Source organism: Micromys minutus (assembly GCF_963924665.1).
Source record: "Micromys minutus genome assembly, chromosome: 1".
In the NCBI taxonomy this organism is placed as follows: domain Eukaryota; kingdom Metazoa; phylum Chordata; class Mammalia; order Rodentia; family Muridae; genus Micromys; species Micromys minutus.
In genome coordinates this window covers 171,361,154-171,386,018 of record NC_137969.1, presented here as the reverse complement: position 1 = coordinate 171,386,018, position 24,865 = coordinate 171,361,154, and the positions used below count along the sequence as shown (strand labels likewise).

Sequence of the window (24,865 nt, the reverse complement as noted above, 5' to 3'; positions counted from 1 at the left end):
AATCTGCTTTCCTATCAATAACCCCAAGTTATCATGTATTATTTACAATGTTCCATCTGGGCTGCTTTAACCCAGTCGGGCATCCCTCTGGGCCACGTTCTCTCGACCCTTAGCCCACGGCCACTCTCCTTTGCCCTCCTGCTCATCTCCCACCCCAAACCACAAAATCTCAACCCCAGCTGTCTCTTTCGCCCACCAATCAGAATTAACTTGGGGGCAGGGTCCCAGAGGCTAAGTGCAGACTCCAGGTCTTGGGGCCTCACTTAGCATTACAATAGGCAGTAAAATACAAAACCTCAACAGATAACTTCACTTTCATAAATTCTTCAAAACAGCTCAGTTTTCTAATTAACTTGCTTTAAATATTTAATTTGAATAAATTAGTTTTATAAACTATTTTATTTAGGGATTCTGCATAGGATTCACTTGGCAAATGTTGCACAGGACGGATGTCAGTGCCTTATCACAGTGCCTGCATGGGAGTGAGCAGAGGCTGGCAACAGAGATGACCAAACCACCATTCTAACCCAGGGTAATAAAATGCTTTCAATAAGAGATGAGCAGCAAGAGACTGAAGTTGAGCACAGTACCAACCACTGAAGATCTCAGCCTGATTTCTGGCATCACGGGTCTGTATTTTAAGATGCTCAGATGAAAGTAAATGACAAAAAAGTTGTAGATTTTTCTGAGGCAGTACTGACTATGACAACATCATAGGTTCCTGCCAACTGATAAGAGATGTCAGACATAGTAAATGGAAACTCTGAGTGCAAAGACAGTCTACGACCACTACAGCTTAAAGCAAAGCCTTTGCATGTTATCCTAAAGATTTAATCTTTAATAAACTCAGCAAAGTTATGATGGTTTACATATGCTTAGCCCAGGAAGTGGCACTATTAGAAGGTGTGGCCCTGCTGGAGTGGGCGTGTCACTGTGGGCATGGGTTTAATACCCCAATCCTAGATGCCTGGAAGTCAGTATTCTGCTAGCAGCCCTCAAATGAAGATGTAGAACTCTCAGCTCCTCCTATACCATGCCTGCCTGGATGCTGCCATGTTCTCACCTTGAGGATAATGGACTGAACCTCTGAACCTGTAATCCAGCTCCAGTTAAATGTTGTCCTTATAAGAGCTGCCTTGGTCATGGTGTCTGTTCACAGCAGTAAAACCCTAAGACAAATGTTATTTATTTGCTATTTATTTATTTACTTACTTATTGTTTTTATGGGGGGGGGGTTGTTATTTACTTTGTTTTTGAAACAGGATCTCTCTATGTAGCCCTGGCTGCCTTGGAACTCTGTAGACTAGGTGTTCTCCAACTCAGAGATCTATCTGCCTCCCCAGTGCAGGAATTAAAAGTGTAGGCCACCACATCTGGCACATTTAATATTTTTAAAGCTAAAATATGTAAGCAGACAAAAATTCTTTTTTGTTCAAATCTATGGGGTTTTTTCAAAAATGAATTTAATCAAACTATAGGAGAGAATTGGTAGATCAGTAGTAGATCAATTACTTAGCATACACAATACCCCTCTACCCATATGCATGAATGCACACATGTATACATGCAAAAATTCTGCAAGAAAAACGAACTATAAAACTTAAAATACTATGCCATATGATTACAAAAGCATTTATATGTCTATGGTTGTGATCTCAATGATGAAAATGCCCCTATGATAGGAAAATGGCTTACTCAGGAAGTGTAGGCATGCTGGCACATACCTGTAATCTCAGCACTGGGAAGGCAAACATAAAGATCCTTGGAGCTCACTGTCCAGCCAGCCTAGCCTTCTTCGTAAGTTACATGCTACTGAGAAACCTTATCTTTCAGTAAACCAAAAAAGGATATCTCTCAAAAACACCAAGGTAGATAACTTCTGAGGAATGACACCCAAGGTTAATTCCTGCTCTCCACTTGGCTCTCCCACACACGAATGAATGAATGAATGATTGAAATTAATGGAAATTCAACCTTCCATTACAGCCTCCCATTTTCCTGCTATAGAAGTGGGAAAGCAAAAGGCTCTTCACTTGGCTCATGGCCAGGCATGCTAATAAAGTTTCCAGTGAGACAGCCCCATCTTGTGGCCTTCCTGACTACTGTAGCATGGTTTCCATTAGACCCTCGCTTCACTTCAAAATAAGCCAACACTGTTACTGCACACTGGTATTTTTCTTGTACAAAGGCATTAACAGTTTATCTCATCTGTAAAGGGATGTCTCAAGACCTCTAGGAAATATGGGTCCTTCAATACTTGAGTTTAAAAATATATGACATAATTTTTCCATGTTGTAAAATAGTCAACCTAATATAAATCATTTTTGTGTATTAAATGTATGTCTACACATTAAAAAATTCTCCAGAGAAACTAACTTTCCTGTTTATATTCAATATTCTTGATAAATATACTTTAGTTTCATGTTGATGGTATTTACACAATACTGTGGAGCATTTACAATTATTTCTTAGTTTTCTATCAGCATAAAATGTTGACAATGGTACCATGAATTTAAATGCTGAGAAAATACTTTTAAAATTAACTTTATTCTATTAGAATAAAAACAAGATCTGGAGAAACAGCTCAGCAGTAGCATGCACAAGATGAGCCTTACGAGTCTGATCCTCAGTCAGTCCTGCCTCTGTCTCTTGTCTGTCTGTCTGTTTCTCTATGCCCCCTACTTCTCTCTGTACATCAGCAAAAGAAAAGCTAGAGAAAAATCTACTTAGATAAAACAGCCACTCAATGAACACGAAGGTGTAAAAGCTTAAGCACAGTGCTAAAGAATACCAACAACCTTCTGACACTTCCACCTCTGACAGCATCAGAACGGAGTATGTATGTGGAGTTTTCTGTAGTTTGCACAAACTTGAATTTTTAATAGATATAATAAATTTAATGTTTTAGAAAGTTCGTACCTGGGAAACATTCCTACTGATATATATTGTAAATAGCCATATGCTTATTACTGAAAACTGTTTTTCCATCACAGATCCCAGCTATCTTCTGCAACTACAGAAGACTGTCCGCAGACAGGCGGCAGAAACTCCAGATGCAGCTCAGAGGCTGTAACTCCTGCTCTCTGCTACCCTTGGTTATGCAAAGCCCGGCATGGAGCGTTGGGCACAATGCCCAGTCCATTGGATGTCACCTCCCAAGGGCATCTCAGGCACCACAGTAGGTACTGCTGTCCTTAGCATGTACCCAGCACAGGTCTAACTGTAACAACTGTTTAATACCTAACAGAACCCAAGTGGTTACAGAACAAAATGGGGTTGTTCGAGTACATATGGCCTTTATTTACTTTATTTATCAACATTTGGTGTTTTGCCACATGGTTTTGATGTGTAGTCCAGGATGGCCTTAAACTCTGAGCAATCTTCCTGCCTCCACCTCCTGAGTGCTGGGATTACCAGCATGTGCCATTACACCTCAATACACTGACTCTTAATAGGACACACAGATGATCGTCTGTAAGAAAACACTGTACTGGGAAAAGGTGTCAGTATGCAGAAAACTCTACAACCCACTGCTTCACTGAAGGTTTATAAAACATAAGATTCTAGAAACATAAACTTGGTTACAGGCTACAGAAATGCTGCTGGGATCTTAGTGTGAGCTGCCAAAAGGAAGAAGCCAGCAAACTTTAGGTGACGTGTGCAGTCACCAGTCATGGGCTTCAACCTTACAATAAGCTGTACAGTAAGGTACAGGGACTCACCGTCAGAACAATGAAAGAACCCTTTCCCTGCACTCAGAACAATGAGAGTCTGGAGATGAAGCAAGGTTTTATATCTGCCACCTTCCCCAGTGCAAATGCACCATCAGACCTCTTCGCTCTTTCACAAGCGCTCACTCTGCTCCGTGCATGTGTGTGAAAATGGAAGGAAGTTATAGTCAGTGGAGTTTGCCATCTTAAGGAGGAGACAACACTAGAGAAAGAGCAAAGCAGGCCTTGGTGAGCAAATCCCAAGGCAGAGCCTATGAAGGAACACACCAGCAATGGACTAAGGAACCTGAAATGGGGAGCCTGCCTTATAACAGGCTTCCCACACTAGCCACGCTTGAGAGACCAGAGAGTGGGATAGGAGACAGGGGAGGATGGTCCAGAAAACGAGCAGGTGGGAACGTGTAAGGTTTGTGAGAAAGCAAACAGCACTGGAGACCATGCTGGTGATGCTTGAACTCCAGTACAAACCCAATACCCACAGATAATGTTCATCAATTATTTTCCCTATCCTTAGTGCCCACATCTATGACTTCTTACAATTTTATTTATTTACTTATTTACTTGTTTTTGTGCGGATGGGTATTTTGCTTGCATGTATGTCTGTATATCATGTATGCCGGGCGCCTGAAAGGCCAGAAGAGGGCACTTGTATTTCTTGGGCCTGGAGCCGCAGATGGCTGTGAGCCTCCACAGGAAAGGGCCTCTGGGAGCAGCAGATGCTCCCTCCAGCTCTCTCCCCAGCACCATGTTTTGATAATCCCTAATTCAACTCAATATCACTCCCAAAGTGACCACTGATGTTCTATCACCCACAAGGCTGCTAGCAATCTTCAGCAATACAGAGGCCCTCTGAGCTACCAGAATTCTACCTGGTTCTCTGTCACCACTTCTGTGTCTCTGCCAGCCTTGCACATGGGTACCCTACAGTAAATATTACTGTTTACAGTAGGGTCTGCTCATAATAGGCTCTCATGAACTATTTCCCAGCAGTCAGTTCTCTGTGAGTTCCAGGCCAGCCAATGAGACCCTATCTTAGAACAAAACAAAACAACAAGAAACAATTTCCTAAATAATGAATTTTACAGTTTTTTTCCCCCTTCAGTATTTTCTCTCACAGCCTTCGATTGGCTACAAATCCAGTAGCAATAACAGAACAAATCAGAAACAAAACACAATAACAGATAATTCAAGAATGGTGCCTAGTTAATCTCTCTCACTTCTTCTTTCTTCCAAACAATGAGAGTGGTATGTTTTCCAAGTGCATCAAAAATAAATTTTAAAAATTCTTCTAGGATGGTGAGAGCTCGACAATTAAGAGCACTGGCTGTTCTTCCAGAGGACCTGGGTTTTGTTCCCAGTACCTACAGGTATCTTACAACCTTCTACAATTCCAGTTCCAGAGGATTCTGGCTTCTGAATGCATGTGGTGCACAGATATAGCACCCACATACACAAGGTAAAAATAAATGAATGTTTAAAAAGTCTGCCCTTCGTTTTTTATTTATCTTTAAAAATCTGGATTTAACAGTCACAGGCCTTTAATCCCAGTACTCAGGAGACAGAAGCAGGTGGATCTCTGAGTTGAAGCCAGCCTGGTCTACAGAGTGAGGTCCAGACAGCCATGGCTACACAGAGAAGCCCTGTGTTGAAAACCTAAATAAATAAATAAATAAATAAACAAACCTGGATTTCCCAATTAATTTTTATCAAAAATATAATGAACAATGCTAGAGAAATGGCTCAGCAGTCAAGATCACTGACTGCTCTTTCCAGAGGTCCTGAGTTCAATTCTCAGCAACCACATGGTGGCTCACAACCAACTGTAATGGGATCCGATGCCCTCTTCTGGTGTGTCTGAAGACAGCTACAATGTACTCGCATACATGAAATAAATAAATAATTCTGAAAATAAAAGCACTTGTATACATAAAATATATAAATAAATCTTTAAAAAATAAATGAACAGTGTAAAGTCAAAAATTTGCATTAACTGTCAATATTCTACCTCATTGTACAATGTGCAGGCTTACTTGTCATATTAAAACTTACCTACCCTGTTAGTGTTATTTATTTTATATATAAATAACTTCTTTTTATGTTTACATATATTTTATATATAAATAACTTTTTTAAATTTTATATATAAATAACTTTTATATATAACTTCTGTTATAGTCACGGAATCTTTATTTCAGTGCACACCTACTTAGTTTTCTCTCTTAGATGAAAAAATTATCAGGAGATTTTTGCAAAGAACTAGACCAATCTCTTTAACAGACAAAGATACTAGTAAACATTAACCTCTGCATTCTGAGCAAATGTGTGTTGGTACTATTCATAGCATAGCTTATGAAATAATTATACATAATATAATAATTTAATACATTTTGAATGATGGCAACATGAAAATCTCTAAAAAGTCCTACCATATCAAGAATATAGAATTATAGTCCCCATGAGGATGCAGTATTGACAGGGTAGTGAAAGCCGAGGCCTCAAACCAAATCAATGACTCACTGCAATTAATCTTTGCCCGTAAAGATGTATGGACAAAAGGATATACTGTGTGGAGCACACTGTGACATATTATAGCTTTCAGAACAAGATGTTTCCCGTGCTTTTTTTGTTTTTTTGTTTTTGTTTTTAATTTTTGTTTTTTATTTTCTTTTGTGGCAAGGTTGCAAAGCAGAGGCAGATTTGAAAAGATGGAGACATGGGTGGGATTGGAGAGCATGAAATGAAACTCACAAAGAATCAGTAAAGAGTTTTTTAAAAAAATTATAGTAAGATTCAAAGCTATACATAAAAAAAAAAAAACACCTTAATAGCATGCATGAAATAATGTTTTAAATAGATATTTCTAGGATCTTCAATTTAAGACAGAAAATAATTAGTACAGAAATTAGTACAATAGACATATTTTGTACAAGGAGGTTCATGCAACTCAAAGGCACGATTTGAGGATAATCACAGATGAAGGCTTTCAAAAGGTCTGCGTAATTTACGCAAGTGATAACAGGTGGGAATGGGAAAAGGAAACAGGGAGATTAGGAGCCCTGAGGTTAGATGTAATCAATTAAGCTTTTGAAAGTGTTTGTTGAATATCAGAAATGAATATATGATATATTTGCTAAAATGATTGAATAATTTAAAGTTCTGAGATAGATCCATAAATATCCTATCTTAGTGTCCAAGGTTTCTCAGCAAACAGCTGTCTCTAGGAGACAAACACCCTTCCAACTGATTCATTCAAGAATCCAAGGCTATCAGAAGGATGCTGTCTCTCACACTAAGTTCTGCTGACCATATCCTCTTGATTAAATCATTGCTTAAGCAACGTCAAAACAGAAATTTAAAGTATTATCTTCATGAAAACTATTTAAATTGATCTTTTAAAAGCCTCTATCATTGCTTTAAGTGTCTAAAATACCAGAAATAAACTTTTATACTAAAATATTTCGATGATTGTCTAAAATGCTGCACTAAAAGGTAGACAGAAAATCTTTATCTACAGTTTCTATTTAACTTTCTTTCTTCTCACTAAATGTATGTTAACAAAAAAACCCTCAAATGATCTAGACAAAAGCTTTTAGCTCAACACATAATTGCAAGAAAATTACAATAATTGTACCAATTAAAATAATCTTGAATGAACAGTATGTCATCTTAATGTTCCAATGGTTTATAGAGGGATCTACTTAATTAGCTAAAATTGCTTTCCAGTGTTAGTATCAAATGTCATTTGTTAAAAGTTGAACAATTTAGAAAATAATTTAACAAAGCAATTTTACCAAACACTAAGAACCAACATTTTCTTTTTCAGCTGAATAAAGCAAGCAGATGTGTCATCAAATTGCTATAAAAATAAATGAGGCTTTTTATGGATTAAAAAAAATAAATTTTACTACTAGCGTTAAAAATACTATTTTCCGATTGTTTTTACCAAATCAGATTTCTTTAATAAAACAAATGAATATCAATTATATACTGCTGCTTTTTGTCAGCTGTAAATAAAACTTTTTATTATTCAAATGACAAGCACCAAAGAACTCAGCTATGGGTAAGTAGAAACAGACATCTAAATTGCTAGAGCAAAAGATGGGTTTTCAGTAAGTTGAGCAAACTGTCTTCTACAGTTGTTCATTGCAAATTATTTTATTTAATTATTTTAATTAAAATTCCTTATGAATTTTCAGATTGCTTCCCACACTATCTTTCTCTCTTTGTTGGCTAACTACAAATACTCTGTAAGTATTTATAGACATATAAGGTATATTTAAAAATCAGTCTGCTCTCAGACAGCAAGACCATCAGGGCTGAGGTCTAAAGTAATAGGTTGGCTAAATCACAAAAGAAAATTGGCATGGTCTTATTTTGCCTCAAATATATATTATTCTATATTGATGTGATAAAAATAAAATAATTACCCTAAAAAATTCACTATAATTTATATTGTACACCTGTGCCCAGTGCCCACAGAGGTCAAAAGAGGGTGTTGGGAACCAAACCCAGATCATTTGCAAGTGCCATCTCTCTGGCCCAAGTCCTGCCTTTGTCCATGCTTTAAGACTTCAGAAGAGGCTGAGTTGCTCTTGCTCTTGCCTTCCTGCTCCTGCTCTGTTCTCCCCTCCCCACCCCGCCCTGTCCCCCTTTGTGCTCACGGCCAGCCTCAACTTCTAGTTCTATTTACAGGAAGAATTAAGAGCAAAACTCAACCACAAGAATTTGAAAACCTTAGTTTTAAACAAGTAGCACATGTAAGGTTCTAAAGAAAAGGGAAAGGGCTGCTACGAGACAGGGGCATGCCAAAGCAGCTGAGTCCTCGCCGCAGGGTCTGCAGACATACAGAACATAAATGTTACAGGGTCATGGACACTAAGCCTAGGAAGACAGGCAAAGTGTGACAGGGCTGGTGTGAACGCAGGTGTGAATGGAGGAAACAATGCATAAATCATGAAGGTGGAGCTAAACTAAGAACAATGAAGGACGTTAGATATTCCAGGTACATAGGACATATTTTCAGGGAAGCTGTAGGCAATAAACAGAGCATCCCAAGAAAGACCATGGGGCTACGATGGCAAAGCTATAGAGACAAGGACCCCGAGCCTGTTGCCTATCGAATCAGGACAGCGCATGCTCAGACGCCTGACCCAGATCTACAGAATCTAAAGTCTGCCCTTCCAGGCTTTGGTTTTATTCTCTCCCTGTGCTCTGAGCCCTTCCCTTGCTTGGGAAAGGAAAATCTTTACTCTGTGCCACTGTCATCTGCAAATATGTCATTTTCTTTTTGATACTGCAAGGATTCAGAGCTAAAAGTATGTCTACTGTCTTGGAGGAGATACTGAACTTCAACTACTGCACCATAACTGGAACTGTTAAGGTTGAGGACAGACAGACAGGACGCATTCTGCATGATGAGCCAGGCCGTTGAAGGGTGGAAATGGAAGGTAATGGCTTAAAGAGACTTGCTGAATATCAAGTTGTCAAAGGCTGGACACACACACAGCCAGCAGCATCCCCCTACGGGCTGCAGGTGCAGGCAGAATAGAAAGTGGGAAGAGAAGCAAGCCTGCAAACACAGACATTCTCTCTGCCTTCTGGCTGCCATCCCATGAGCTTCTAGTCCTTTATCCTCTCAACACAACAGGCTACAACCATGAACCAAAAATAAATCTTTCCTCCCTAAAAAAACATAAGAAGTAAAACACCAAGCAGTTGTCTCTCACCAAAGAGTGGAAGTTTTAGACTAAAAAGTTTCTTATTGCCCAGAAAATGACTTTAACTGGCAAACTGTTTAAGCCATCTTCTCTCCCACTCACTACTTGTTTCAAATATGCATGCTTTACTTATATTCAGTTAGAATATAAGTCCTCAAAGCTCAAGCATTTAGAGGCAAATGGTATGTGTAAATTCTCACACAAAGTTTTGGAAAACTATGTTTGTGTTGGTATAGATCTATAAACATAAAGAGAGAACAAGACTCAGAAGACCGCATGGATGGAACTGAACAAAGCAATGAAGTCAACAGTGGCATGAGTCTGAAGGAAGGATGGGGATGTGGTGTTGTCTGTACTATTCTTAGTCTTGAAAAATTGCTTAAGTTTGACAGTATTATCAAATAGAAAAGAAAATTAAACATGTAGCCCCTGTAACACATAAGAGCATAAAGGCAATGATATAAGCTCTGGCTCAGTAAAAAAAAAAAAAAAAAAAAAATCACACTAAATATATGAATATATGTTAATGAGTAAGTCAACCAGGGCAACAAAAGAAACTGAAAGTGCCTATTAATCTTGGCTTCTTAAGAAAAACAAGTTGGGCTGGTGTGGATTAGCAGTAGAGTGTGTTACCACCATGCATAAGGCACTGGGTTCTACACCTAGGACCACAAAAATAAGAAAAGCAACAAGAACAGGTTTCAGGGAGACACATATCCAAACAACGGTGCGGCATCCAGTAGCGCTTCAAGGACCTGACAGCTGCTGTCGGACAGACCTGAGTCAGAGACGTTTCAAATGTTTTTTAAATCTGCTTTATTTCCTATTTCTCCTATTCTATTGCCTGGAGACTTTTCTCATCTTCCCAACCTTGTCACAGAGTGAGCAGAAGACCAATTTGCAGGACTCTACATACACTTCCTGAAGCATTGGTCACAGGCCTCTGACCCGTGTGCTCTCAGTCACAGCAGGTAAATGTGACGTCCATTCCATGCCAAACTGAGGACTAACATGGCTACTTTGTCTAAAAATGAGAGACAGAGATAGAAACAGAAACAGACACAAAGACAGACAGACAGACAGGAGGGGCAGTAGCAAACAGTTTATTTACCAGAAAACTCATGTTTTTATGATGGCAAAGACACTTAGGGAAAAAACAGCAATATCTGTCTTGTGGGTTTGTTACCCCATACAAAACTAACTACAGTAGTTTGCAATGTTCCTTGCAGCTCTCATTTCCACTGGAAACTTCAGCCCTTTGACTCCATGACAAACTTCAGTGTTTCAGACAGGACCCCAGCCCAGGAAAGCTGCTGTGTCATGTGGACACAACAAAAGGCGCCCTTCCAGTACACACCAAGGCAGGGTGTGGAGCCTCACTTGAAATCCCAGCTCTCGTACACTGGTGTCAGTTTTCTAATGTGAAAAGTAAGGACAGCAGGACCTATCTCAGAGTTGTGAGAGTGAAGTTAACACATGCAGTGCTTACACTGAGCGCCACACAGATCACAGCGACCCAGATTAAAATACCAGCTCTGCCATATGAGACTATGTGACTTGGGAAGTTAGTAACTTTCAGAGCCTCAACCTTCCTTGCTAGTAACATTGGAGAAAACTTTCTAAAGGTTCCATTTTAACTGTAATATCTGCTCATCTAGGATATATTTATAATTACCTAATTCCTGACTTAGGACAGACACATTTGCTCAGGAAATAAAGTTTTATAGTTTACAACCAAGGATAAGCCCATTCATGATCTCCAGATATAATGACATCTGACAGGTCCAAGCCAGGGTGACTGACTACCAAGTTTCCACGGCATATGGTTGTCCGTGGGCCCGTCCCTCTAGAGCCATGCCAAGATTAAGCCGCTGACACACTTGAACAGAAGCCTAGAAGAGCTCAGAACTGTGGATAGACTCTGTAGTCCTCTACAACTCTAACACCAGTTAGGAAAAACCAAATGCCAACAACGTAAGAATGATCTAAGCTCTTATAGACTAGAAAATATAAACCATATTATAATTTTATCTAAATTTTAAAACAGTATAAAATTATACTCAATTATTAAAAAGTTTACATAGTTTCTGCAAGTTCTCTTTCTCTAAGAAACAGTTTGTTTTTGTTTTCTTGAGGACGGCTTTCTTTGTGTAACACTGGTCACCCTGGAACTTGCTCTGTAGACCAGGCTAGCCCAGAAGTCAGATTCCCTGTAAGGATTAAAGACATGCACCACCCCACCATCCAGCTTGAAGAAACAATTTAGTGGAACAGCAACTGGACCTTGAAGCTACTGTAGGTGTTCTGGCATCTACGGTAGCATTTTGGCTTTGTGACTTATTAACAGCCACAGTAACGCTTACAACTGTACACAGCTGTAAGGAGAGGAAGTGCAAGTGGGCTGTAAGCGCCCAGGACAGCAGCTATGTGACGACAGCTCCAGAGGCCACCGAGGGACCCAGGAAGACTGACTGAATAAACTCAGGAGAGACTTTTCACACACTATTTGTGTTTAGAGCTCAAAACAAAGTTAAGTACAAAGCAGTCAAATAAAATACCTCTCGTAGATGGTCTTTAACGTCATCTGATCAGGGATACCTTCAGTCTCTTCCAGATACAGTATGAGCCAGGATGTCCGGTACGGCCACTGCTCCGTGAGGTTGATCCAGCTGGCTAGCCTGTCCCAGTTGAAAGTAATCTGATTGGCTCTTAGTAGCCGCCCTTTAACAGATTCATAAACATTTAAAACTCAGTAGACATACTCAATAAAATGTTTAGCATAGTCACAAATAATTAAAATATTTGAAAAATTTGCCATTTGGTTATAGTATAGACTTAAATCAAGAATTCATATGGCCTCTAACATCCAGATCTTAAAGATTCAGAGGGCACAGCGGCAGACGTCGGTAATCCTGGCACACAGGAGGCTGCAGAAGAGTATGGAAGTCTTGAGACCCACCTGAGCTACACAGTAAGACTGTCTCAAAAAATAAACCAACAAACAAACTAAAGCACCATGGTGGTCCTCAATGCTGACTGCTAAGGACCTCTCCAGGTCCTTAATGGAATCCAACATATGAATCCGTCTTTGTTTTATGGCTTAATTTACTTCCCGTCCCACTTACTGAGGTAGATCATATTAATCACAGTGTATCTAAAACTTGTCTACATTACTGAATAAAAAGAGCCTGCTTTAGGGTGTTCAGAGGACTAACCCAGCACCCCTCCTGACGGCATGCTCTTTGGGGACAACTGCAAGTGTAAGCTTTCCGAGTCAAGGCTTCCACGGCCTTCACTGTGACAGGACTGCAAAGGCTTGGCTCCTGCTGAAAATGGCAGCAGCTCTCTGCTGTCATCAGTCCATGCCGACAGCTCTCATGGGAATCCTCCTGTCCCCTTCTTCACTGTACAGATGATGACCCTCACCCGGCTCTTCCCCTGCCTCAGACCCTCACTCTGCACTGTCACCACTGACCTTGCTGGACAGATGACAGGATGCGCCTCTTCCATGCCCGTGCGCTATGTTACAGTGTTTGCCAGCTATGGACTTAGCACTCAGCAAAGCAGGTGATAAACCCAACAAACAAGCGACAGCCTATGGAATAACTGGGTGCACATCTAACTGAAGGTCTCTGGGAGAGCGACAAAAATGCAAGGTCGAGCACTAAAACAAGCTTGGCAATATACTTCTTACAGAAGGCTGAGCTTTTGGTTTTTAAAACAGGGTTTCATGTAGCCTGGCTGTCCTAGAATTTACTCTGTAGGCCAGGCTGGCCTTGAACATGATCAGAGATCTGCCTGACTCTGCCTCCAGAGTGTTGAGATTAAAGATGTGCACCACCACTGCATGGCTAATAATATCCATGTCTTATAAACATTTTTATTCAAAATACCATAAAGACTGAAACAACATAGCAGTAAATAAAATCTTAATTTCAGCACAAATATTAATTGTTCTCTGTGGATTGATGTTAGGGTGACACATGATTGGACAGTGGAGAGGTAGGCGGAGAAAAGGTAGGAAAACAGAAGAGGAGAAGAAGGGGAAAAGCAAGATGGAGCTGGAGAGAGTAGACCTAAATCCAGGTGGACTAAATTTGTGATAGGTAGATATGAATATTTTTAAGGGTTTCTGTAGGTCAATTTATCTCATATAAAAGGGCAGTTTGTGTCTTTGTCCATTGGATGTAATCTTATTGTGTAGATTTGTGGATTGAGAATTTAATATATAAACCTGTGTGAAAAGCTACTGGGCTTTGGAGTCATGTTTGTGCAGGACGGTGAAGGAAAGAAAAACACTGGAGAGGTCGTATCCATCCAGGACAGAAACAACAGGGGCGGAGGAGTGAACCGCCTGGGAAAGGAATCGTGTCGAGAGGGCAGCCTGCGGACTGTGTGATAGAGTTCGTGCAGTGTCTGTGGAGTGACACCGCGGGGCCGATAAAGGGATAAGCCATCTATTTATTATTTACTGCTACAGTGCTCAGTGATATTAATTTAGCCTAAACTTAAAGCAAAAGACCTTTGAAATCATGAAACTTTAAAATAAATGTCCAAGTGCTACCAAACCGTCAACCAATGTTAGAAACAGAGCTCATACTCAGAGTGCTCTGCTAATTAGAGCTTTCAGTGGGGGCTGAGGTACAACTCAGCAGCGGAACATTCACAGAGCTTGCACAAGCCCTGAGCTCAACACCAACCATCTTAAAAAATAAACTTATCATCTATCACAGTACATGAAAAATAAAAGTCACCTGTCACAGAAACAATATTGAGTAACCGTCTCATGGTCTGAGGACTGATGTCACTGAACCAATCCTCAGTGACCAGCAGCTTTGTGAGATCAAAGGACATCTGCCTCGTGATGGTTCTCTGCATCTGTCTTCTGCGGTAAGTATCCTGAAACAACAGCACCCGTGAGAGAGACACCTGTCCTTGAGTTAACAGGCATGCTTATGGCAAGAACAACACGGACTGCAGAGCCAGCTCTGCAGTGGGAAAAGCAGAGTCCACAGTACTGACCAAAGAGAAAGCTGCAGGCTAACCAAGTACTTCTAAGGCAGACACTTCCCAGAGCAGTTACACATTAGAGTTGGCAGGCAGACAGCCCAGCACACTGTCAACTATACAGTTAGGGAAAGTCAAATGTCTCAGATAAGAAGTGCACAGAACTCCATAAAGAGAATCACAGTCAAGCTCCATGAAGCCTGTACTACAGGAACCATAAAACATAAAGCCAGTAAGTTCCTTCATGGTTCTAGGGATTCAGCATCTCTAATTTTAGGTTGTTTTAATGTGTCACACGATTTTATCCCAGGCACAGCCACTCTTTCCGGGCATTTCCTCAAAATGTTGAAGGCACTCTGTAGTGTGGGCTGGAGTGGATAAGGAATCCCATGTCCTAAGAGAAGGGCAGACATAGCGGAGGCAGATTCTCCGGGTCCTGAAGCATGGGAAAGGTAGATGAAACCATAGGTACCCAAGAGCCTGGGCAGCCAGGAGGAAAATTCAAAATGCGGAATCACACACTCCCCTGACTTTGGCTATATCATTTGTCATTCATATTAAATCTGAATTAATAACCTGTAAAGCATGTGGGCACAAAGCTAAAGACACAAGGTTTACAAAGGAATGTCCGAATAATAGCAAACAAGAAGAGAGGCAATGCCAGTATAGGCCCATATCAGCCACCCCTGAGCGACACTATCAGCAAAGCTCCTACCAGTGGGCATCTTCCCACTTTACAAGCCTATATAAACACACCTGGGTTTGCTCTGCAACTAAGATGGGTGGGCTAATAAGACCGGACAGACTGAAGCATCAAACCAGAAACCTGAGGAGACTGGGGAGGCCCAGAACCACACGTGGGTGGGGAGACTACAATCCAGACCTTGCAAATGTTGGGCAAGAACTAAGATCCTAAAGAGATAAAAGTAGGGGCGGCACCTGCTCAGGAATGAATGTGAGGCTATGATCATTTGCTGGCTATGAAATCTTACTCCTCAAGGAGCAGAGTCAGCACGTGATCTGGGAAGAGGCTGGAGAGGAGGAGGACCTTACCACTCCAGATAGCTCTGAGGTAGCTGATACTGAAAGGGAGCTCAGCACTGACGTTGATCTCAAGAGCTTAACACTGTGTTTACTGAAGAACACTAGATGTCATTAACAATTTTATTTGAATGACTGATAAAAAAATAAAAATCAGAGTCAGGGCATAGCTGAGTGGCAGAATATCTGCATAGCATGCATCCCAAGGCTTTGGGCTCAACCCCAGCACTGAGGAAAAACCAGCCACACTATTAAGTAAGCGGAATGAATGGCACCTTACCCTTCTGTTGAGAGCCGTTTTGCTACCGATCTTTGTCATCTCCCCAAGGCTGTTCTGTGAAACTCTTCTGTCCGCATCCTCCGGTATTCCTAGAAGGAAGCACTGAGTCAGCACTGTGGTGGTTAAAGTGAGTTTCTCCAGAGCCTAGCTGTTTGAACACTTGCCCCACTTGATGCTGCTGTTTGGGAGGTTTGGGGTGGGGCTTGATGGAGGAAGTGTGTCCCAGAAAGATGGGTTTTGAGAGTTTGAACATGTGCATCATTTCGTGTTTGCTGTTTCCTGCTTGCAGTGCAAGATGTGAACTCTTGGCTTGCTGCTCCAGCTGCCACACTTCCCACTGCCACACTTCCCACTGCCACACTTCCCACTGTCACACTTCCCACTGACACACTTCCCACGGACACACTGCCCACTGCCATGCCTCCCACTGCCACACTTCCCACTGCCACACTTCCCACTGACACACTTCCCACTGACACACTTCCCACTATCACACTTCTCACTGACACACTGCCCACTGTCACACTTCCCACTGTCACACTTCCCACTGTCACACTTCCCACTGTCACACTTCCCACTGTCACACTTCCCACTGCCACACTTCCCACTGTCACACTTCCCACTGTCACACTTCCCACTGCCACACTTCCCACTGCCACACTTCCCACTGCCACACTGCCCACTGACACACTGCCCACTGCCACACTGCCCACTGCCACACTTCCCACTGCCACACTGCCCACTGACACACTTCCCACGGACACACTGCCCACTGCCACACTTCCCACTGCCACACTTCCCACGGACACACTTCCCACGGACACACTGCCCACTATCATGCCTCCCATTGCCATGCCTCCCACTGCCACACTTCCCACTGACACACTTCCCACTGACACACTTCCCACTGACACACTTCCCACTATCACACTTCTCACTGACACACTGCCGACTGCCATATTTCCCACTGTCACACTTCCCACTGTCACACTTCCCACTGTCACACTTCCCACTGTCACACTTCCCACTGCCACACTTCCCACTGCCAAACTTCCCACTGTCACACTTCCCACTGCCACACTTCCCACTGACACACTTCCCACTGACACACTGCCCACTGACACACTTCCCACTGACACACTTCCCACGGACACACTTCCCACTGACACACTTCCCATGGACACACTGCCCACTGACACACTGCCCACTGCCACGCTTCCCACTGACACAGTTCCCACTGTCACACTTCCCACTGCCACACTTCCCACTGACACACTTCCCACTGCCACGCTTCCCTGCCATGATGATGCTGGACTCTTATCCCTTTGGAACCATAGCTAAATAAACCCTTCCTTCTACAAGATGCCTTTGTTATGGTCTTTCATCACAGCAATAGAAAAGTCACCAATAAAAGCACCATGTGCGCAAAGTTGTTCTGTGTGATGTTAAAGAGATGTAAAACAGAACATTTTTCAAAGTAAAGAGAAACTACAAAAACCTTACAGACTACTGTAAGCCTGGGTACTCTAGGGCTTGATGCTTACCTATAGTATCTGAGCACGAAACATCCCCATTTGTCGCTGAAGTTACAAGAAATTTTCTTGCATTGCTAAGCCCGCGACTATTAAGGAAAACTGGTAAGTGAACTATATTACGCATATAGTCATGCCCATTTATATTTGAATCACGAAGCACACTATTCAGGTTCTGGTTGATGGCCTTTATAATAATATGTGGATCACTCGCAAAAATGGCAATGAAAGGGCCCTTTGAAAACAGCACTCGGACCTGTTGTGGTAGAAGAAAGGTATGGATGTGACACAAATTTTAAATTATACAAAAAATATACCTTTTAAAATCTGTACTATCCTTTGGTGCTTATTTTTTTTTTAATATCATTCATTTCTCATCAAAATGTATTCTCTATAAAAACAGCTTTTATAGATGGCTCAGTCTGAGGGTGCTGTCATCTACCAATGGCAAAACCAACAAAGAGAGCAGTCAATGTGGTTTCCTTCTCAGACACTTGCAGCCTACACAAAGTAAGACCAACACACAAGGCAGTTTTCCGTGAGCACATGTGAGTTCTTCACACTCGGTTAACCACTGCTTTTTATAACAAACCTCGGATTCTGCTTTGACACAACACTACAGATTCTAAGGGTTTCCTCTGTCATCTCAGAGCACAACGCGCTGGTCTGCACAGAGATGTTCCATGTGAGTTTTTGCTGTACTTTTTCCTAAAGCACCATCAGGCTGAAATGATTGAAATGTTCTTAATCAAACATTATCTTTTGATATAATTCTGAATTTTAAAATACAGTTCTTATGAAAGATTCACTAAAGAAAGCAGTGTTTCTTAAATAAGAAGCACAGTTTCCATCCTAACTAAGATATTTTGTGAAGTCACGCATCCTACATGGCCACAGTGACAAGTCTGGAGACAGCGGAAACGTACAGTGTCCAGCATCTGAAGGACTTTATCTTGCTCACAGGCATCCAGGCCGTCAATGATAACCACCAGCCTTGTCTGGTTCTGAGTGAAGCTGTCGATGGTCTTTGCCATCCTGGCCATCAGCTCCACCTCACACTTCAGGACCTGCACAAAGCACGGAGGATACAAGACGGTAAGGCGTGTTCCTTTAGAGCACAAGAGAAGCCCGTCTAACAGGAAGAAAGGAAACCTGGACTTCTTGCTGCTGGCAGTGGTTCCATCTAAACTGATGCAAGGGTTTCAGTTATGGACTGACAATCCTTGACTCTCAGGATGTCACCAGGAATTTACAGACTACAGAAAGAATGAGAGACTTACTTGCCAGAACTACAGACTCTGAATGACAAAAGCCTTGGACTTGAATCGCACCCAAAGCACCTATTGACGGCTGCGCTAGTCTTGGCTCCTTGGTGGCATCTAGTTTTTAGCAAAGGTAAATATACTCATGCTATAAAGTTCAGTAATTATAATTCTTAGTATTTACTCAGAAAAGCTAAAAGTTTGTATTTATACAAAACCTGAACACAGATACTTATAGCAATTTTATTCATAACTACTAAAATTTCAGTCAAGATATATTTCTGTGGATAACTGAATAAATGTACATTCTTCATCCAGTATTATTCAGGCCTACAAAGCAAAAAAGTTTTAAGCCATAAAAAGGATGAAAGAAGCCAATATGAAAGGGCTGCATACTGTATGGTTGCAACTACATGACATCATAGGAAAGACACAGCTACTGAGATGGTGACATGTTTTGGGACAGACAGAGTCTGAACAGGGGAGGCAGGCACTTTCATGGCAGTAAACACACTTGCATATGTTACCAAACATTTGTGCAAACCTAAAGAATGTACAGCACCAAGACTGAACCTAATGCAATCTGTGGGCACTGAGTCTGACTTTGATCATCAACTGATCAAATGTAACACTCTGGTGACAGGTACTGATAACAGAGGCTGTGCACAAGATACATGGGGTATATATGGATTTTCCTATAAACACAACAAACTAACTAAACTAAATTAAATGCAACAGAAGTGGACATATAGCTGAGTGGTAGGGCACTTGCCTAGTATGCACGAGGTCCCGGGTTCAATCCCTACCATTGAACAAATAAAATCAAAACAAAATGTAACGCTAACATTTCGAGAGCATGGCAAGTCGGCATGGCAATAGCAGCATATTCCCACTACAGTTTTTCTAAGGATGCTACTTACTTTCATGAACCCTTCGCTTTTCAACTTGTGTAATTTGGAGGCAGCACTGTGGAGGCGTTTTCTCTGCGAGTTCAGGAGAGAGTCCAGCACTTGCCACCATGTTCGACAGTTCAGCACAAAGGCCAGCCCCACCATAGATGCGATGGATATGAGGACAGCATTCACTGTCAGATGCTTTGGGTCAACTCTGAATATGGCCAAAAGGGTAATTCCAGCAATAATACAGCCAACAATAAAAAGAAAGATGATAAAAGACGGGAGACAGCATGTTTTTTTCCATTTCTTTTTACCTGAAATAGAATAAATAGTATTAACAATTATTACCATACTATGTACTCAGAATATTGTAATCTTTATGGTCAGGAGCACATGATGACTCTAAGGTTCAATTCATGGTCTCATAAAGATAAATGAACATTTATTCCCTCCCTCAGCCCTAGAAACAAACCAAGAAGGAAGGAAGAAGGGGAAGGAAGTAATCCTACCCTGAGTCTCTTCAGTCTTGAATACTCGAAACAGCCGGGTAGCCAAAAAGCCGAATTCTCTCTCACAAGCATCTGAGAGGGTCGCGATCATTTCAGCCAAGGAAGTTTCTCCTCCCACACTGGAGAGTCTATTGTAATCTGTAAACAAAAACCTGGAGGCGCGGGGACCAAGACGGATGTTACACGGATGTTACACAGATGTTTACACTGCTACATACGCATGCCATCTCTCAGTTAGTCTACATTTCCTTTTTTTAAAGATAGTGCCTGTTTCTTCTTTTAGAAACTGTTTGTTGTCTATGCACCTCATGTATCCCTGGTACCCACAGAAGACAGAGGAGGAAGTCTGATCCTTAGAAGGGGACTTACAGATGGTTGTGAGCCACCATGTGGGTGCTGGGAATCACTCCAGACCCCCATAACTGCTGAGCCATCTCTCCAGCCCCCATTTATTTTATTTATTTATTTATTTATTTTTTGCTTTGCTTTTAAAGTTCTAAGGGAGTGGAGCAGATGTGTGATTAATTATCTTCTCTGAGCATGTTAGATATTCTCTTAGGAAAGACACCAACGTGTTAAATGTGTGACTGGTCAATGGGAAAGTAGAGAGTGGTGCAGAGCTTGGCCTGTGTCAGATCAGGGGCAGAAGAGAGAGTGCTCTAATACCAGCCGAGGTCAGAGCAGAAGACTCTTCAGTACACACAGGAAATCCAAACCTAGAAATACCATTTAGAAACAAGGTTTCAGCTGGAGGGATGGCTTAATGGTTACACCAGCTGCTCTTCCAGAGGTCACAGGTTTAGTTCCCAGCACCCACATGGCAGATCATAGCTGTCTGCAACTCCAAATCCAGAGATCTGTCATCCTCTTCTGAATTCCATACACACTGCATGTACACACACACAGACATACATGAGACGAAACATACACACACAAAATAAAAAAATAAACCTAAAAATAATAAAATTAAGTAAACTTTTCTAATGTTTGATTTTATTTATAGCTCTAACATATACCAGGTATTTAGAAACAATTGTAAAATATTCTTTTCAGAGTTATTCTTCAAAAAAATTTTTGATTTCCTGACATTTTCTGTCTCAGAATTCATTCTTTTCCTTCCATGTCTAAACTAATAATGACTTCAACCCAGGAGATAAAACATGCTTCAGAGTTACAGTCTGGAATGACACTGTACTATATACTGTGGTCCTAACTGATACTTTGTTGGTTGTTCTGTTTCAAAACTCCCATCTTGTTCATTTAAACTGTTTTAATTCTCTGTAAAAGTTTCTTCCATTGTTATCCTATATTGTATGCTTTACTCTTTTAAAAAATATTTACTTCATGATTAATTTGTGTGTATTTACACACACATTGTATAGATCCCTGTGGATACCAGACGAGGATTTCAGACCCCCTGATGTTGGAGTCACCCGCTGTAGGTGCTAGAACCAAACCAGAGTCCTCTGTAAAAGCAGAAAGCACTGATAACCACTGAGTCATGTCCCCAACCCCAAATGCTTCCCTTTAAAACTCAGCTTTAAATCTTTCTAATGCTTAAATTTACATGCTGATTACAATGGTTCCTCAGTATTCAGATGTATCTGGTTCTAGGATTAGCCCAAGTCTCTCATACAAAATACAAATGCACATATTGCTGTCTACTCCAAACCATCTCTGCATTCTGCATGATAGCTAATGCAAGGAACATGCTATGTTCAGTAAACAGTAAACACATGTTCTACATTGCATGGTATCAAGGAGAAGTTTATACAATTTAATTCAGGTACAATTTTTTAAAATATTTATAATTTACAGTTAGTTGCACCTAGAGATGCAGAGCCTAGGAGTAAAGGCCAGCTGTATTTGTAAATTATTTTCCTAATTTAAAAAATTTAAGATTTCTTTATTCATTATTCATTTTACATATGAGTGTTCTACCTGCATATACACCTGCATGCCAGAAGAGGGCATCAGATCCCAATACAGATGGCTGTGAGCCACCATGGGTTGACAGGAATTGAACTCAGGACCTCTGGAAGAGCAGTAAGTGCTCTTAACCACTGAGCCATCTCTCCAGCTCATTTTTTAACCTTTATTTTTTCTCACCTATATGCCTAGCACAGTTTTGATGGTTAGAATGACTTATATTTAACTGAAATTATGTATATTTTATTTATTATAATTTAAAACTTCATAACCTTTTAACAGATTTTTAATTCTTTTTCCCAACTCCTATGGAAGCTTTTTGCTCTGAATTTTCTACCAAAAAAAAAAAAAAAAAAAAAAACTTTCTTTCATCTAGAATCTTACCCCTTTCATTATTTCTTTATTATACACCTTTTTCTCATGATTCCATTTGAGATACTCAATAATTTTAGACACCCGTCTACTTGCAGAGATGATGAAAGAACAAGTCAGTGTGAGCAGGGTTTCCAGGGGTTACTGCTCTTTCAAGGAGAAGCTAGGCCTTCACTTCAGATCTATTTCTGCCAGGATTCTACCCTGAAGGTATCAGAAAGAATGGCAATGGAGGTGAGGTGTGGCCCCATCATGGAGTGTGACTCAATAAAACCCTGGTTTAAACCCTGGCACCACTCCCAGAAAAGTCTTAAGTATGTAACAGGCACAAGGAGGAGGGAGAGGTATCTATACAAACAAAATACCATACAAATCAGCAGATTTCGTCTTATGGAAAAGTGACCTCACGCATAGGAAGGAGATATATTATGAAATGTTTCTCAAAGGTACTGGGATATACTTTTGTTCTACTAAAACACTAAGGTTCCAATATTTTTTGGAATATGATGACTGTAAAATTCTTTAAATTGTTTTGTTACCCTTAATAAAGATTCCTTCTGTCAAAAGACCAACTCACCTGACAGGCAAAGCCTTTGTAGTTTGCTCCGGTAGTTCTGGTGGGTTCACAAACATCAGTTTGAAGAGGAGCTCCAGGTACCCAATGTGTCTCGCCAGTCTGGTACTGAGAGCCCAGGCCCAGTTCCAGCTCTCTCCTTCCCGCTGTCCGCCAAAGTAAATGATGACTGAAATTCACAGTTTGAATTAGTTAGCAGCTTGTTTTCTCTATAGTCAAGCAGCAGGTAAAGGAGAGCCAACCCTATGGAACTATTTATGGTCCATACTAACTCTTAAATACTCCTTGAAGAGTCCCTCAAATGACCTTCTCAACATACAGGAGGTGTGTGAAACCAGAAACTAAAAATTGGCATTGGAATCATAAGCGAATCAAGTTGGTAGTTTCTGATGCAAAGGAGCTGGGTTTTGTCATGTTCGCAACTGCCAACATTACTACTTCCTTCAATAATCAACCTATTTCCTCTTCTGCAACTGAAGACAACCCAGAAAGAGACCGTTTTGCTTTTCTAGATTGCTTTCAGAAAAATTAAACAGCACAGCAATGGTCACAATGTCCAAGAGCTGGCCAGCAACAGGCACGGAGCCCTCCGTTCAGCAAGGTCTGCTGAAGTGCAGTGAGTGGCACGGACAGATCCGTGTGAGTCAGTCGGTCCTGCTGCAGTGTGAGCAACTGTACTGCTGCTTAAAGCCGCTCCAGCCAGGGATGTACGCTGTCACTCTAAGATTTTTAAAACACCAAAGACTTACCAAAGAATATATATAGGAGAGCCAGGAAACTCAGTGAGACTGCGATGGCGAGGTTTGTATCAACTGTGAAAGCAAACACGAGGCCGAGCCCCCCACACAGCAGCAGGGTGAGGAACACTATGAGCCATGAGAACTGGAAAAGGGGCTCAATCTGCTGTCCTGCGAACGTCTTCATTTCATCTGAAAGGAAAATCAATTTGAAGTTTTGCTTAGATATAACTTTTAATTCTTTAACTTTCCTGTTTTAATATAAACTTGTGCAGGGCACTTAACAGGTAATCTTGCTGCTGCTTAATCATGTAAACTAGCATTTTCTTCTAATGAGTTAGAGCATCCTGACCCCACTGCACACCTACCCGTCCATCCCCCACAGTCCTGCTTCATACTGGAATGCATAAAACCATTTTCTCCACTGTTCTCATCTGTCTAAGTTTTACTTATAATGGCTTTTTATGGTTTGTACTAAATGAAATAGTTCCCATAAGCAAAAGCAGAAAAAGCACTGTCTCCAAACATCAGATCCCCTCATCCCTGACTGAGGTTCTTAAAGGTACAACAAGGAGCCTAAAAGAACCACATGTCATTGTTTCTGCACAGGTTGAAGTCATTCTTATTTTACAGTACTGAAGCCCGTGCTTGAAGAGCAAGAATGGGTTGGAACAGAAAAGGCTTGGGATATTAACAATGCACTTAGTCCTGACTGCAGCACACACCTCACTGGAGGATCTGCAACTTGACAGGTATGTGAAGAATCTATGAGATGCACTGCCAAGGGCTATCTAAACTCGATGCTGGCCCACAAACGGACCTGTTTTAGAAAGAAAACTTGTGGGAGGGTCTTCTAGGAGAGAAATTCCAACCACCACAGCAGACGTTGTGACAACACAGCTGCTCACAGAGCTTCACTGCACAACAAAATGCTGGAAAGCATGTCAAGACTTCAGAAAACATGCCTTTACCTTCTAGCTTCTTGAGTAAGAAAGACTTGCCACTTCCCCACTGTGCGTACAAGCCCACACAAATGGGCGGTTGCATGGTGGGTTCACTGAGAATATCTGCCAGGGCGCTGCTATACAAATCATAACCAAGCATGTCACCATCTGTTTCCGTAGGAGACAAGTGTCCTGTAATTAGAAGCATACCACATCCTTACATTAAATGCTGCTATCACTGAAGACTGGGGGTTGGGACCGGGAACAACCTTATCTTGAGCATGTAAACCTGCATAAAAACAGCTTCAGGGGTTCTTACACAAATACTATGTTT

General features: G+C 41.3%; 1 protein-coding gene across 10 annotated transcripts in view; it reads right to left on the bottom strand.

Annotated features, from left to right (window-relative positions):
• The window catches only part of KIDINS220 (kinase D interacting substrate 220), an 84,292-nt gene that overhangs the window by 33,050 nt on the left and 26,377 nt on the right, over positions 1 to 24,865 (bottom strand). For all 10 annotated transcript variants that reach the window (XR_013975599.1, XM_080940087.1, XM_080940086.1 and 7 more), the window contains exons 13-22: positions 24,559 to 24,723; positions 23,600 to 23,779; positions 22,854 to 23,019; positions 19,976 to 20,127; positions 19,491 to 19,780; positions 18,235 to 18,375; positions 17,321 to 17,564; positions 15,777 to 15,865; positions 14,203 to 14,347; positions 12,007 to 12,169 (exon numbers count right to left, since the gene is read on the bottom strand). Coding sequence is in view for 9 of the 10 variants with exons in the window: in XM_080940087.1 (XP_080796213.1) it covers positions 12,007 to 12,169; positions 14,203 to 14,347; positions 15,777 to 15,865; positions 17,321 to 17,564; positions 18,235 to 18,375; positions 19,491 to 19,780; positions 19,976 to 20,127; positions 22,854 to 23,019; positions 23,600 to 23,779; positions 24,559 to 24,723 (1,735 nt within the window). In the remaining variant the exon portion in view is untranslated. The remainder of the gene's footprint in view (positions 1 to 12,006; positions 12,170 to 14,202; positions 14,348 to 15,776; positions 15,866 to 17,320; positions 17,565 to 18,234; positions 18,376 to 19,490; positions 19,781 to 19,975; positions 20,128 to 22,853; positions 23,020 to 23,599; positions 23,780 to 24,558; positions 24,724 to 24,865) is intronic.